At 38.0% G+C, this 15,304-nt stretch overlaps 1 protein-coding gene across 10 annotated transcripts in view; it reads left to right on the plus strand.

Annotated features, from left to right (window-relative positions):
* CLHC1 (clathrin heavy chain linker domain containing 1) overlaps positions 1–15,304 on the plus strand; it is a 62,787-nt gene that overhangs the window by 15,449 nt on the left and 32,034 nt on the right. For 6 of the 10 annotated variants that reach the window (XM_058429153.1, XM_058429154.1, XM_058429152.1 and 3 more), the window contains 6 exons: positions 3,331–3,464; positions 3,869–3,991; positions 6,303–6,504; positions 6,618–6,730; positions 7,417–7,501; positions 9,765–9,871. In XM_058429153.1, the coding sequence (XP_058285136.1) occupies positions 3,331–3,464; positions 3,869–3,991; positions 6,303–6,504; positions 6,618–6,730; positions 7,417–7,501; positions 9,765–9,871 (764 nt within the window). The remainder of the gene's footprint in view (positions 1–3,330; positions 3,465–3,868; positions 3,992–6,302; positions 6,505–6,617; positions 6,731–7,416; positions 7,502–9,764; positions 9,872–15,304) is intronic. The other 4 variants (XM_058429159.1, XM_058429158.1, XM_058429156.1 and 1 more) reach the window with 3 other exon arrangements.

Consider the following 15,304-nt stretch of genomic DNA (forward strand, 5'->3'; position numbering starts at 1 on the left):
TTTTTTTTTTTTTTTTTTTGTATTTTTGTAGAGATGGGGTTTCACCATGTTGGCCAGGCTGGTCTCGAACTCCTGACCTCAGGTGATCCGCCCGCCTTGGCCTCCCAAAGTGCTGGGATTACAGGCATGAGCCACCGTGCCCGGCCTTTTATAGATAATTTTAAGTCAACTTGGAAAACTATGCAAAGTTTGACCTCCATTTCTGGCAATATGGCTGGCTAGATGTTGAGATAGACCTTCCTACTGGGGAAAAATACTACCTAATACATTTTTTCAAAAATCTTTTGAAAAGCATCAGAAAGTCAAAATCAGGGCAAAATCTAACAGAAGACAAAAGATAAGTGGAGCACTAAAACTGCTTTGGCCCCGAGAACATTTTTTTAAAAGCTAGTGACCATAATTTTCAGTTTTTACTACGGCATGCAGAATAAAAAGCACAGCCCAAGATTGCTCCACCTGGTATAGTCTATTGGGAAACACTCACCGTATAAAGCTAGGATGCTAAAAGGCTATCATCATAGGGTGAACCAGAGGTAAACTGCTCCACCCCTGGGACTGCAAGGAAAATTGCCCTTTACTCAGCTGATCGTTGATGGGTACCCAGTTTATTTGGGGCCAATAAAATGTTCTGGAATTAAATAGTGGTTGTGGTTGCACAACTATACTAAAATTCCTTGAACTATGTATACTTTACAAGGATGATTCTTGAAGTATGTGAACTATATCTCAATAAAGCTATTATGAAAAGATGGAGGACAGAGCGAGAAGGTCATATTATTATGTCTAATCACAGCTCTACAATGAAGAGAATATGGGACAAAGACAATATTTGAAGAAATAATGGCTGAGAGTTTTCTGTCTTCTGTTAGATTTTGCCCTGATTTTGACTTTCTGATGCTTTTGGAAAGATTTTTTAAAAATATATTATGTAGTACTTTTCCCCAGTAGGAAGATCTATCTCAACATCAGGCCAGTCAAATTGCCAGAAATGGAGGTCAAACTTTGCATAGTTTTCCAACTTGACTTAAAATTATCTATGAAAATAATTTATCCATCATTTACCAAATGTAACACTGAAAATATGTGAAAGATACCCATTCACAGATTCAACAAACCCAAAGAATCCCAAGCATCATAAATACTAAGAAATACTCAACTAGGTTCATCTTAGTGAAGTTGTCAAAAATAGAGATCATAAAATTAGCATAGAAAGGAGCAACAATTAGATACTTTCTCATCCATGTGGTAACATGTATTAGAACTTAATTCCTTTTTATGGCTGAATAATACTCCATTGTATGTATATACTACATTTTGTTTATCCATTCATCTGTTTTTGGACACTTGGATTGTTTCTATTTTTGGCTATGTGAATAATGCCACTCTGAAAATTCATGTACAAGTATCTGCTTTCGGTTTCTTTTGAAAACCTGCTTATTTTTAACATATCTTTTGTTTATAAGCACAAATCTATTTGGAATAAAGCCAGTGGATATTTTATTTCCACAATCCTTTCATAAATACTGCAAGCTCTTACTCTGAGCCATCAATAGTTACCAAGAGCACTATATAATAATCAGAAGCAGCAGCCAGCAGTTATCTACTGACAAACTCGTTTTTTATTTATTTTTATTTTTTGAGACGGAGTCTTGCCCTGTCTTCCAGGCTGGAGTGCAATGGCATGATCTCGGCTCACTGCAACCTCTGCCTCCCAGGTTCAAATTATTCTCCTGCCTCAGCCTTCCGAGTAGCTGGGATTACAGGTGCCCACCACCACAACCAGCTAATTTTTGTATTCTTAGTAGAGATGGGGTTTCACCATGTTGGTCAGGCTGGTCTGAAACTCCTGACCTTGTGATCTGCCCTCCTCGGCCTCCCAAAGTGCTGGGATTACAGGCATGAGCCACAGCACCCGGCCCAAACTTGTTTTTAATTTGCCAAAAACCCTTTGACATTTATATATTGACAAAAATTCTCTTCCTGATCAAATTTTACTCAGGGTCCCCTGAACCCTTTTCAGCTAGGCCTGACTTTTGGACTTCCACATTCATCTCTGCACCATTCAGTTTTAGCAAGAATCCTGTGAAGTAAGTTTAGCAAGAACCCCCCATCCATGACATGTGATCCCCCAACCATCCTCCAGGTGATGTCTAGTTACCGTGACCTGCCTTCAACAAGAATCCTCTTAGGTCAATTTATCCAGAATCTTTCCTCACATCTGATGTTTTCTTTTAGTAATTTGTCATCCACTGACCCCACCCTGCTCCTTAGCTATCACTTCCCACTTGCCCATGTCGTATTCAGATTGAGTCCAATCATTCTCCATTGTAGTAGTTCCTGTAGATATTGGCATGGCCCCTCTTGAAAAAAGTCTTCATTACTATGCTTTAACAAGTGTCAAAAATAATTTTTCTGTGGTATTTTAATATGTTATTTCTCCCTTGGGCCAACATAACTAGGAAGAAAACTTCAAATAATACTTAAGTTTATACTACCTTTTGGTCTTTAAAATTTTCATTTCTGGATAAACTCAGTTTTATCTCAGAGAAGTGCTGTCCTTCCTCTAGCTCTAGGATCAAAATTACTGTAGTAGGCTCAATAAAGCTTCTCAAAGGCATCAGGTCCTACTCTCTAGAACCCCTAAATGTTAACCGTATTTGGAAAAAGGGTCCTTGCAGATGTGATTAAAGATTTTGAGATAGGGAGGTTATAAAAGTAAGCCCTAAATATGATCATAAATGTCCTAATAAGAGGGAAACAGGAGCTTTGCCATAGGCAGAGGAGAAGGCGGTATGACCATAGAGGCAGAGACTGAAGTGATGAAGTCAGAATGCCTGCAGCCCCAAGGCTGGAAAAGGCAAGAAACAGATTCTGAAGGAAGCACAGCTCTGCCAACACTTTGATTTTGGTCCGGTGATACTGATTTTGAATTTCTGGCTTCCAGAATTGTAAGAATAAATTTCTGTTGTTTGTAGTCACAAGGTTAGTGGTAATTTGTTACAGTTGCCACAGGAAACTAATATAATTACTTACAAAAATACTTTTTAAATTACAAAAGTAATTTTCCACTAAACAGAATAGTTTGTGGTCATATTATTGTGATTTGCACTTATGAATTTCCAATAGGGTTCAGAATCATAGTATAAGATTTTATTGATGCTTAGAAAGAAAATTGTTCCTCATTTGTGAGGCTAGATAACTTTTTGAGGGCGTTTCACCTAGTCCATAATGGTTCAAAATAAAGTAATGATTTAACCTGTTTTACCTTAGGTTTTGTGGTTCAAGAATTAAGTTAGTTGAAAGACATAATAAAGCCTTTCTGTTTTCCAGAATGAAGATTGTCGAAAGTAATTCCTTGAAGATTCAATCTCAAATAGATCAAATCAAGCAGTGTAGGGCAGAGTATGACACAAAAGAAGTAAAATATTGTACTTTCTCCAAAGATCCTTCAAAACCTATTCCAGGTATTGTATTTTGTTTAAAATATTTGAGAGAAATCCTGAGTATTTCCAATTTTTACCTAAGCCACGCATTAATATAAATGTGCTGATGTATGTGCATCTTGCACGTGTGTGTTGTACACATAATTTTAGTCAGGACTCTAGGTAGATTCACGGGAATGGAAAAACAAACTCTAAAAGATTGAGTTTCAGTCAGCTGGGTTATATAAAGTGTAATGCAGTGGCTCCTGAAGTGTGGTTTCCTGTATCAACATCAGCATCACCTAAAGACCTCTTAGAAATGCAAATTCATGGTTCCCATCAGATCAGAGACTTAACTGTGTCAGAAACTCAGTGGGTGGAGTTCAGCAGTGTCTTAACAAGTCCTTCAGGTTTTTCTTTTCTTTTCTTTTCTTTTTTTTTTTGAGACCTAGTCTCTCTCCGTCACCCAGGCTGGACGTGCAGTGGTGTGATCTTGGCCCACAGCAACCTCCCTCTCCAGGGTTCGAGCGATTCTTGTGCCTTGGCCTCCCAAGTAGCTGGGATTACAGGCGTGTGCCACTATGCCCAGATAATTTTTGTGTTTTTAGCAGAGACGAGGTTTCACCATGTTGTCCACGCTGGTCTCAAACTCCTGGGCTCGAGCTATCCACCCACCTCAGCCTCCCAAAGTGCTGGGATTAAAGGCATGAGCCACTGTGCCCGGCCACTTCAGGTTTTTTTGATGCACTCTAAAGTTTGAGAACCACTGGTATAATATAAGGAAAACTGTAGTGTATTAAGTTTTGGTGGATATTGTTGATTCATGTTGATGTCAGCATTCACTGCTTCCACATCTTCAGCATAATACTGTTACCACATTTTAAGAAATTGTAGTATATCCTGGAATTCATCTAGGATATGGAGAGGTTTTTAAGATGAGTGGGTAGAGGAATTACAGATATTCATCCTGGAAAAAAGAAAGACTTTGAGAACAGATAATGGTATTCCAAACTTTCAAAGATTTTGGCTAGTGTTTATTCTGAGGCAGGATTAATAGATAGAAATTTTAGGAAGCCAGATTTGGTCTTGGTGGAAGAAGCTGTGTCTTGAAGTAATGAGCTACTCTATACTAGAGGATTTCAAATGAGATTGAATAATCATCTTGTGTTTCATAAAAGTAGGGACTAGATTCACTTTATTTATTTATTTTTTTTTTTGCAGACATAGTCTCGCTCTGTCACCCAGGCTGGAGTGCAGTGGCCCGATCTTGGCTCACTCCAAGCTCTGCCTCCGGATTCACACCATTCTCCTGCCTCAGCCTTCTGAGTAGCTGGGACTACAGGCGCCTGCCACGACGCCCGGCTAATTTTTTTGTATTTTTAGGAGAGACAGGTTTCACCGTGTTAGCCAGGATGGTCTCGATCTCCTGACCTTGTGATCCACCCGCCTTGGCCTCCCAAAGTGCTGGGATTACAGGCGTGAGCCACTGCGCCTGGCCTAGATTCACTTTCAAATATAAAACTGTGACTAGCAAATGACAAATAAGATACATATTAATAAGTACAGTATAACTGACAAATTGGGACTAAGTGCTGAGAAAATTCTGGGTAAGGGACTGGTTAAAATCAAATAGAATCAATCCAGGTAAGTTTTTGGAGGAGGAGTATTTTGTGATATGTACTAAAGTCAACAATTGGCCCAGATGAGAAAGGAAGATTATTTAGGGCTGGGCACAGTGGCTCATGCCTGTAATCCTAGCACTTTGGGATGCTGAAGTGAGAGGATCTCTTGAGCCCAGGAGTTTGAGACCAGCCTGGGCAGACCCTGTGAGAGCCTCTCTCTCTCTCTCTCTGTATATATATATATATATACATATTTTTTAAAGGCATTTGAAGAGAGAGAGAGTTATGAATAATTAGAGGTGACAGTGAGAGAGAGGACTGAAGATTTGGCAGGCATTTATATTCTGTGTTGAGAATAATAAACTAATTAGTCTGGGGTTAGCTATAATAGGGTAATGAGAGATTTGTTTAGAGAGAAATCTGTTGACAAATCCTGAATTGTTAGGCAGAAGCTCTTGGCATTACTGAGTAACAGTGATATTTAGGGATCTTCAGGTGTGTTAATGAAATCACTAAAAAATTTTTTTTCAGATGCTAAGGTTTGTGTGTTCTCAGTCTTCACCGAGTCTTCATTGATAATGTTTAAAACTGCTAGCCTGAGGCTGGGTGTGGTGGCTCACGCCTGTAATCCCAGCACTTTGAGAGGCCGAGGTGAGCAAATCACCTGAGGTCAGGAGTTCAAGACTAGCCTGGCCAACATGGTGAAACCCCGTCTCTACTAAAAATACAAAAATTACCCAGGTGTGGTGGCAGGCGCCTGTAGTCCCAGCTACTCGGAAGTTGAGGCAGGAGAATTGCTTGAACCTGGGAGGCAGAGGTTGCAGTGAGCCGAGATTGCACCACTGCACTCCAGCCTGGGCGACAGAGTGAGACTCCGTCTCAAAAAAAATAAAAATAAAAATAAAATGAAATAAAATAAAACTGCTAGCCTGGCCTGGCACAGTGGCTCACACCTGTAATCCCAGCACTTTGGGAGGCTGAAGTGGGCAGATTGCTTGAGCCCAGGAGTTTTAAGACTAACCTGGGCTACATAGCAAGACCCTGTCTGTATTAAATAAATAAATGAATAAATAAATAAATAACCTGCTAGCCATTCACAAGTTTATGCTGATTTTACTTATGTTCAGTAAGCTGTAAGTACATACTATCATTTCTAATTGTTTCTTAACATAGTTAACTGTCTTTCTAAGACTTGCTCTTTGAACACAAGTGTCCCACACATGGCTTGGCCTGTTTGGTTTGTTCCCTTTTCCCATAGGCATGACTCTTCAAGAATCCATGAATCTAGATGCTCTCACTAAATATATGAAACATCTTGAAGATAAATATGCAGAAATTAAACAAGCTATGTTGATAAAATATGTGCCAGCTCAGAGGAAGGCTGATTTAGATGAAGAAATGATTGTGTTATTAAAACGGCGAGATGTAGCTGAAAATCTGAACAAAAAATTACAGTTTTGGTATGGAAGTTGATGATATGTTTTTAAAGTTTGGAGTTTTATTTGTGTTTATTCTGATATTCCACCATTTGATTTTAGGCTCAGTGTGTTATTGATGTTTTTTATCTTTATAGTCATCAAAGACTGCAGATAATTTCACAGGCACTTACTTCATGGGCAAAATCTGATATGAGCAGCCCATTTCAAGACTTTGTGGAGCAAATTCAGAAAACCAAATATTTACAAGGTAGATTATCTGTATTTTTAAATTAGTACCAATAGTGGAAGACAGTTTTTTGCTAGCAAGTTAGAATGGGGTTTTCTTAGGCTGAGTTTAAATAAAGCAAAAACATACTTCAGCTAGTTCTCTGTTACCCTATGGGTTTCTTCCTTCAACAGCTTACAGGTAATAAAGAATAGACTTGGTAAGCCAAAGACAGAATGCCTGAAAATGTACATCAAAATAAACAGGAGGCCGGGCACGGTGGCTCATGCCTGTAATCCCAGCACTTTGGGAGGCCGAGACGGGCAGATCACGAGGTCAGGAGATCGAGACCATCCTGGCTTACATGGTGAAACCCCATCTCTACTAAAAAAAATACAAAAAATTAGCTGGGCGTGGTGGCGGGCACCTGTAGTCTCAGCTACTTGGGAGGCTGAGGCAGGAGAATGGCGTGAACTCGGGTGGCGGAGCTTGCAGTGAGCCGAAATTGTGCCACTGTACTCCAGCCTGGGTGACAGAGCTAGACTCCGTCTCAAAAAAAAAAAAAAAAAAAAAGAGGAAAGGCGCAGGAAGGCCACTAAGTTTAGGAAGAGGTTGATGCTGTTAGGAACCATAGCAATACGTTGTTGGTATTAAACACATGTATGTTTATTGTTTTCTATTGATAAGTAACCTTAAATATCTTCCAGTGGTACTTTCAATATCTACAGGTGACCAAGGCATTGCTGAAGAACTAATGGAAGATGATCCACGCAGGGCAAAAGAAGCTGAAATTATGCTTCACTACATGGAAAGGCAAATATTTTAAAAGCTTTAATTTTTCAGAGTTATGTTTTTTCATAGATTCTTTGTAAATAAAATACCAGATTGGGAATCTAGGAGATTTTTCAGAGGAGATAAGAGGATTATAATGTTGATATGTTTTATTTATACAGGTTAAGTATTCCTAATCCAAAAATTTGAAATCTGAAATGCTCCAAAATCCGAAAATTTTGAGCACTGACATGAGATAGTGATACCTCTGTTTTCTGATGGATCAATATGTACACAAACTTTGTTTCATGCATAAAATTATTAGAAGTATTATATAAAATTGCCTTCAGGCTATGTGTATATGGTATATATGAAATGTAAATTTTGTGTTTAGGCTTGGATCCCATCCCCAAGATATCTCATTATGTATATGCATATATTCCAAAATATGAAAAAATCTGAAATCCAAAACACTTCTGGTCCCAAGCATTTAGGATAAGGGAAACTCAGCCTGTACTTTCCTTACATTTCCTAGCTGTCAACCTGATGTTACAAAATGTTTTTGAGAATGTCTTCCTGATTCAGATTATTCTAGCCAATTCAGTCCTTTCTTTCTCATTATTTCTATCCCATGACTTATTAAGGAGGCATATTTCTCCCTAATACTTAAGTTATTATATATAGTATATAATAGAAGATTAAAGAGCTTTAAGACTATATTCTTTTTTTACTTTGTTTACTTTTTATCAAATATTACTTTCATCAAATATTTCAAGTATACATAAAAAATACAGAGAATAACATTAACAAAATGTTTTTCTGTGTACCAACTTGGCAAGAAATTAACATTTTGCAGTATTTACTTCAGCTCTTTTTGTAGAAGTTTGTTATAGTTGACATCCCATTGTGTATCATTCCTCCTATCTTCAGTTCCTTTTCCCTCCTTTTTTCCCCTCACAGCTCCTCTGCTGGTGTTTAACATGCACGTGCGTTTTTAAACATATTTAATACGTAGTAAGACTATATTCTTTAAGAGGTTAATTCATAGGCTATGAGGCTTATCTGTAATGAAAATATGTAATATTCCTGTTCTTTATATGTTAAACAGTTTTCAACTGTTAATTGGATTGTTGGTATGGTAAAAAGAAGGGAGTAAATATAATTTGGGGCAGAGCACAAAAGCTCGTGTTATTTCCTTACACTGTAATGCTTCTCTAAGTCTGACAGTTTGATATGAGAGAAAAACCCTTGTTGAGATTGAAAGTTTTATGTATTTTGCTTAATATTACTTTAGTGGGTTTTCCGCCTGGGGCTCCACATTCATTTGCAGCACTATGTAACTTCTGTTTCTCATAGTTTTATTAATTGTGAGGTAAGGACTGATTTGAAGACCTTTTGCCATAGGGAGAGGAGTAGAGGCTTAAGTTATCTTAACTATTATCTTTCCTTCTTGTGCCAATCTTTGATTGGGAGCCTGGTGCCTGGCAGAACAACATAGGCTTCTGAATACCAAGGACACCTCTTGATCTCCAATTTGGCAGCTTCTTTTTTTTTTTTTTTTTTTTTTTTGAGTTGGAGTCTCACTCTGTCACCCAGGCTGGAGTGCAGTGGCACAATCTTGGCTCATTGCAACCTCTGCCTCCCGGGTTCAAGTGATTTTCCTGCTTCAGCCTCCTGAGCAGCTGGGACTACAGGCACCTGCCACCACGCCCGGCTAATTTTTTTTTTTTTTTTGTATTTTTAGTAGAGACAGGGTTTCACCATGTTAGCCAGGATGGTCTTGATCTCCTGACCTCATGATCCCGCATCCTCGGCTCCCAAAGTGCTGGCATTACAGGCATGAGCCACCATACCCGGCCCAATTTGGCAGCTTCTATCTTCAATTAATATTTCCTTTAGGCGATGTTTCTAAGCAGATTGCCCTTCTTTCCTCTGATGCCAGTACTTTTTCATGTGGAGATGATATGTGGGGAAAAAAATCTGAGTTCATAATAAATTCAAGTTCTTTCTTCCATTCTCTATGGCTTGCTGTAAGTGCTATAGGAATAAAGTTTAGGATGATGTTCAAAGTCAGCTAGCAGGTGGGAGTTTTATTGAGACTTAAAAAAAACCCAACAGAGCATTAGAGAAAGATTTCAAAGAACATCTTACAGTGTGAATGATTCTAGTTATAGTTTATTAGAATTCCTTTTTGTTTTTCCTTGTCGTTATGCCACTATATTTAGTCTGTATTAAACATTTTTAATCAGTTTTTTCTCTTTTTCTTTGTGTCATTATAATGCATTATAAAATGTGATGGCTATAGATTTAACGAGTTAATCTCACTTGGTGAATATGAAAAGGCAGCTTGTTATGCAGCAAACAGTCCCAGAAGAATTCTTCGAAACATTGGTACAATGAATACATTTAAGGGTAAGCATTTCTCTCTGAACCTTATATATGTATGCAAATTTACTACTTTTTCTCTCATAAAATGGAAAAAGCATTAAACTGGGAGACTAAAGGTCTAGGCCCCAGCCCTATCTCTACCATTTACTCAGTTTGCTTAGCAGTAACATTAGGGGTTTGATTAGATTTTCTAAATTACATTATGAACGATTTTAAGTATACAGAAAAGTATAGAGAAGCATTAACACCCATGTACTCACTATCAAGATTTAATAAATATTAAAACTTTGTCAAATTTGCTCCACATCCTTTTAAAACACAGCTTCCTTGTGGTAAATTGACATAATACAACAAATTGTACATATTAAAGTACACAATTTGGTAACTTTTTTTTTTGTTTTTTTTTTTTTGAGACAGAGTTTCATTGTTGTTGTCCAGGCTGGAGTGCAGTACGCAATCTTGGCTCACTGCCACCTCTGCCTCCCAGGTTCAAACGATTCTCCCAAGTAGCTGGGATTACAGGTGTGTGCCACCACACCCAGCTAAATTATTTGTATTTTTAGTTGAGATGGGGTTTCACCATGTTGGCCAGACTGGTTTCAAACTCTTAACCTCAGGCGATCCTCCTGCTTTGGCCTCCCAAAGTAATGGGATTACAGGCATGAGCCATCGTGCCTGGCCCAATTTGGTAAGCTTTGACATATGCGTACACCCATGAGATTATTACTCAAAAGTTCCCTCATGCCCCCCAGTATCCCTCTCTTCCTGCAACTTCCTAGTTCTCTCGCCCTTTCCTCACCCTAATTTATTTTACTTAGGATAATGGCGTTCAGTTTTATTTTATGGCTGAGTAGTATTCTGTGGTGTGTGTGTGTGTGTTTGTGTGTGTATTTTCTTTATCCAGTCATCCCTTGATGGACACTTAGGTTGATTCTCTGACTTTGCTATTGTGAATAGTGCTGTGATAAACATAATGAATGCAGGTGTCTTTTTCATATAATGGTTTATTTTCCTTCGGGTAGATACCCAGTAGTGGGATTGCTGGATTGAACAGTAGCTCTATTTTTAGCTCTTTGAGAAATTTCCATACTGTATTCCATAGAGATTGTGCTAATTTACATTCCCACCAAAAATGTAAAAGCGTTCCCTTTTCTTCACATCCTCTCCAACATCTGTTGCCTTTTGACTTTTTATTAATAACCATTCTGTTTGGTGTAAGATGGTATCTCATTGTGATTTTGTAGTTCCCTGCTTTGTAGATTTCCCTGCTTTGGGCAGTATGGCCATTTTAACAATTTAACTATTTTTTTTAACCCATTAAACAGCCCCAGCTCCCCGATCCAACTCCCGTACTACCCTTCATAGCCTATGGTAACCATCCTTCTACTATGTTCATGAGTTCAGTTGTTTTTATTTTTAACTCCACCAACAAGTGAGAACATGTGAAGTTTGTCTTTCAGTGCCTGGCTTATTTCACCTAACATAATGACCTCCAGTACCATCCATTTTGTTGCAAATGATAGGATCTCATTCTTTTTTATGACTGAATAGTGCTCCATTGCCTATACCTACCACATTTTCTTTCCATTTGTCTTTAGATTGCTTCCAAATCTTGGCTATTGTGAATAGTACTGCATTAATCATAGGATTGTTGATCATATGGTATGCTCATGGGATTGCTGGATCATATGGTAACCCAATTTTTAGTTTTTTGAGGAACCTCCAAACTGTTTTCCATAGTGGTTGTACTAATTTACATTCCCACCAACAGTGCACAAGGGTTCCCTTTTCTCCACATTCTTGCCAGCATTTCTTATTGCCTGACTCTTGGATAAAAGGTGCTGTTTTAACTGGGCTGAGATGATATCTCATTGTAGTTTTGATTTGTATGTCTCTAATGATCAGTGATGTGGAGCACCTTTTCATATGCCTGGTTGCCGTTTGTGTGTCTTCTTTTGAGAAATGTCTATTCAAATCTTTTGCCTTTTCTTTTTTTAACAGAGTTTCCCTCTTGTTGCCCAGGCTGGAATGCAATGGTGCAATCTCAGCTCACCGCAACCTCCGCCTCCCAGGTTCAAGTGATTCTCCTGCCTCAAACTCCGTAGTAGCTGGGATTATAAGCATGCACCACCATGCCCAGCTTTTGTATTTTTAGAAGAGACGGGGTTTCATCATGTTGGTCAGGCTGGTCTCGAACTCCCCACCTTAGGTGATCCACCCACCTTGGCCTCCCAAAGTGCTAGGATTACAGGCATGAACCACCGCGCCTGGCCATCTTTTGCCCATTTTTAATCAGATTATTAGATTTTTTTTCCTATGGAGTTGTTTGAGCTCCTTATGTATTCTGGTTATTAATTCCTTGTTAGATGGGTAGTTTGCAAATATTTTCTCCCATTCTGTGGGTTGTCTCTTCACTTTGTTGATTGTGTCCTTTCTGTGCAGAAGCTTTTTACCTTGATGTGATCCCATTTGTCCATTTTTTCTTCGATTGCCTGGGCTTGTGGGGTATTATGCAAGAAATTTTTGCCGAGACCAGTGTCCTGGAGAATTTCCCCAATGTTTTCTTGTAGTGGTTTCATAGTTTGAGGTCTTAGATTTAAATATTTAATCCATTTTGATTTGGTTTTTTCTATAAGAGATAGGGGCCTAGTTTCATTTTTCTGCATATGGATATCCAGTTTTCCCAGCACCATTTACTGAAGAGACTGTCTTTTCCCCAGTGTATGTTCTTGTCACCTTTGTCAAAAGTGAGTTCGCTATAGGTATGTGCATTTGTTTCTGGGTTCTCTGTTCTGTTCCATTGGACTGGGCATCTGTTTTTATTCCATTACCATGCTGTTTTGGTTACTATAGCTCTGTAGTAGAATTTGAAGTTAGATAATGTGATTCCTCCAGTTTTGTTCTTTTGCTTAGAATGGCTTTTGGCTATTCTGGGTCTTTTGTGGTTCCATATAAATTTGGGAGTTGTTTCTTCTATTTCTATGAAGAATTTCATGGTATTTTGATAGGGATTGCATTAAATCTCTAGATTGCTTTGGGTAGTGTAGACATTTTAACAGTACTGATTCTTCCAATCCATGAACATGGCATATCTTTCCATTTTTTTGTGTGTCCTCTTAAGTTTCTTTCATCAGTGTTTTATAGTTTTAATTGTAGAGCTGTTTCAATGCTTTGGTTAATTCTAGGTATTTAATTTGTGGCTACCATAAGCAGGATTACTTTTTTAAATTTCTTTTTGAGATTGTTTGTTGTTGGCATATAGAAATGCACTGATTTTTATATGTTGATTTTGTATCTTTCAACTTCACTGAGTTTATCAGTTCTAACAGTTTTTTTTTTGAGACTGAGTCTCACTCTGTCACCCTGGCTGGAGTGCAGTGGCACAATCTCAGCTCACTGCAACCTCCGCCTCCCAGTTTCAAGTGATTCTCCTGCCTCAGCCTCCTGAGTAGCTGGGACAACAGGTGTGCACTACCATGCCCAGCTAACTTTTTTGTATTATTAGTAGAGATGGAGTTTTGCCATGTTGGCCAGTCTGGTCTTGAACTCCTGACCTCAAGTGATCAGCCCGCCTTGACCTCCCAAAGTGTTGGGATTACAGGCATTAGCCACCACACCTGGCCTCCAATAGTTTTTTGGTGGAGTCTCTAGATTTTCTTATTTTACTTTTTTTTTGTTTTTGTTTTTGAGATAGAGTCTCGCTCTTGTCCCCCAGGCTGGAGTGCAATAGCGCAATCTCAGCTCACTGCAACCTCCGCCTCCTGGGTTCAAGCGATTCTCCTGTCTCAGCCTCCTGAGTACCTGGGATTACAGGCATCTGCCACCAGGCCTGGCTAATTTTTGTATTTTTAGTAGAGACAGAGTTTCACCATGTTGGTCAGGCTGATCTCGAACTCCTGACCTCAGGTGATCTGCACGCCTTGGCCTCCCAAAGTGCTGGAATTACAGGCATGAGCCACTGCTCCTGGCTAGGTTTTTTTTTTTTTTTTCAAATATAATATTACATCATCAGAAAACAAAGATAATTTAACTTCTTCCTTTCCAATTTGGATGCCCTTTATTTCTTTTTCTTGTCTGATTGCTCTAACTAGGACTTCCAGTACTGTGTTGAATACCAGTGGCGAAAGTGGGCATCTTTGTTGTGTTCCATATCTTACAGGAAAGGCTTTCAGTTTCTTCCCATTCAGTGTGATTCTAGCTGTTGTTCTGTCATATATGGCTTTTATTAGTTGAGGTATATTCCTTCTATCCCCAGATATTTTTCTGGTTTTTATCATGAAGAATGTTGAATTTTATTAAATGCTTTTTCAGCATCACTTGAAATGATCATATAGTTTTTGTCCTTCATTCTGTTGATATATGATACATTACATTGATTCATTTGTGTATGTTGAACCATCCTTGCATCCCTAGGATAAATTCCACTTGGTTATGATGAATGATTTTTTTAATGTGTTATTGGGGTTTGCTAGTATTTTGTTGATGATTTTTGCATCAATGTTTATCAGAAATATTGACGTGTAGTTTTCTTTTCTTATGTATCTTTGTCTGGTTTTGGTATCAGGGTAATACTGGACTTGTAGAATGAGTTTAGAAGTATTTCCTCTGCCTCTATTTTTTGGAATAGCTTGAGTAGGATTCATATTAGTTCTTTTTTAGATGTTTGGTAGAGTCAGAAGTGAAGCCATCAGGTCCTAGGCTTTTCTTTTCAGGGAGACTTTATATTACAGCTTCAATCTCATTACTTATTGGTCTTTTCAGGTTTTGGATTTCTTCATGGTTCAATATTGGTGGGTTGTATGTGTCTTAAGAATTTATTCATTTCTTCTAGGTTTTCCAATTTATTGGCATATAGTTGCTCATAGTAACCTATAAGGCTCCTTTGAATTTCTGTGTTATTGGTTGTAATGTCTCCTTTTTCAGCTCTGATTTTATTTATTCAGGTCTTCTCTCTTTTTTTCTTACTTAGTTTGGCGAAGGATTTGTCAATTTTATTTTTTTAAAAAAACTCTTCATTGATTTTTATAATTGTTTTCTTCATTTCAATTTCATTTATTTCTGCTCTGATCTTTATTGTTTCTTTTCTTCTAAAAACTTTGGGTTTGGTTTGCTCTTGCTTTTCTAGTTCTTTAAGATGCATCATTAGGGTGTTTATCTAAAGTTTTTCTTCTTTTTTGATGTAAGCACTTACAGCTATAAACTTTTTTCTTAGTACTGCTTTCATTGTTATCCCATAGGTTTTGGTATGTTGTGTTTCCATTATTGTTTGTTTCAAGAAATCTTTAAATTTCCTTCTTAATCTCTTCATTGACCTGTGTATGGTCAGTCAGGAGCATATTGTTTAGTTTCCATATTTGTATGGTTTCCAAAATTCCTCTTATTATTAATTTCTAGTTTTATTTCTCTGTGATCAGAGAAGATGCTTGACATTATTTCAATTTTTTGAATGTTTTAATA

Source organism: Hylobates moloch, unplaced genomic scaffold, assembly GCF_009828535.3.
Source record: "Hylobates moloch isolate HMO894 unplaced genomic scaffold, HMol_V3 SCAFFOLD_15, whole genome shotgun sequence".
NCBI classification, from domain to species: Eukaryota; Metazoa; Chordata; class Mammalia; order Primates; family Hylobatidae; genus Hylobates; species Hylobates moloch.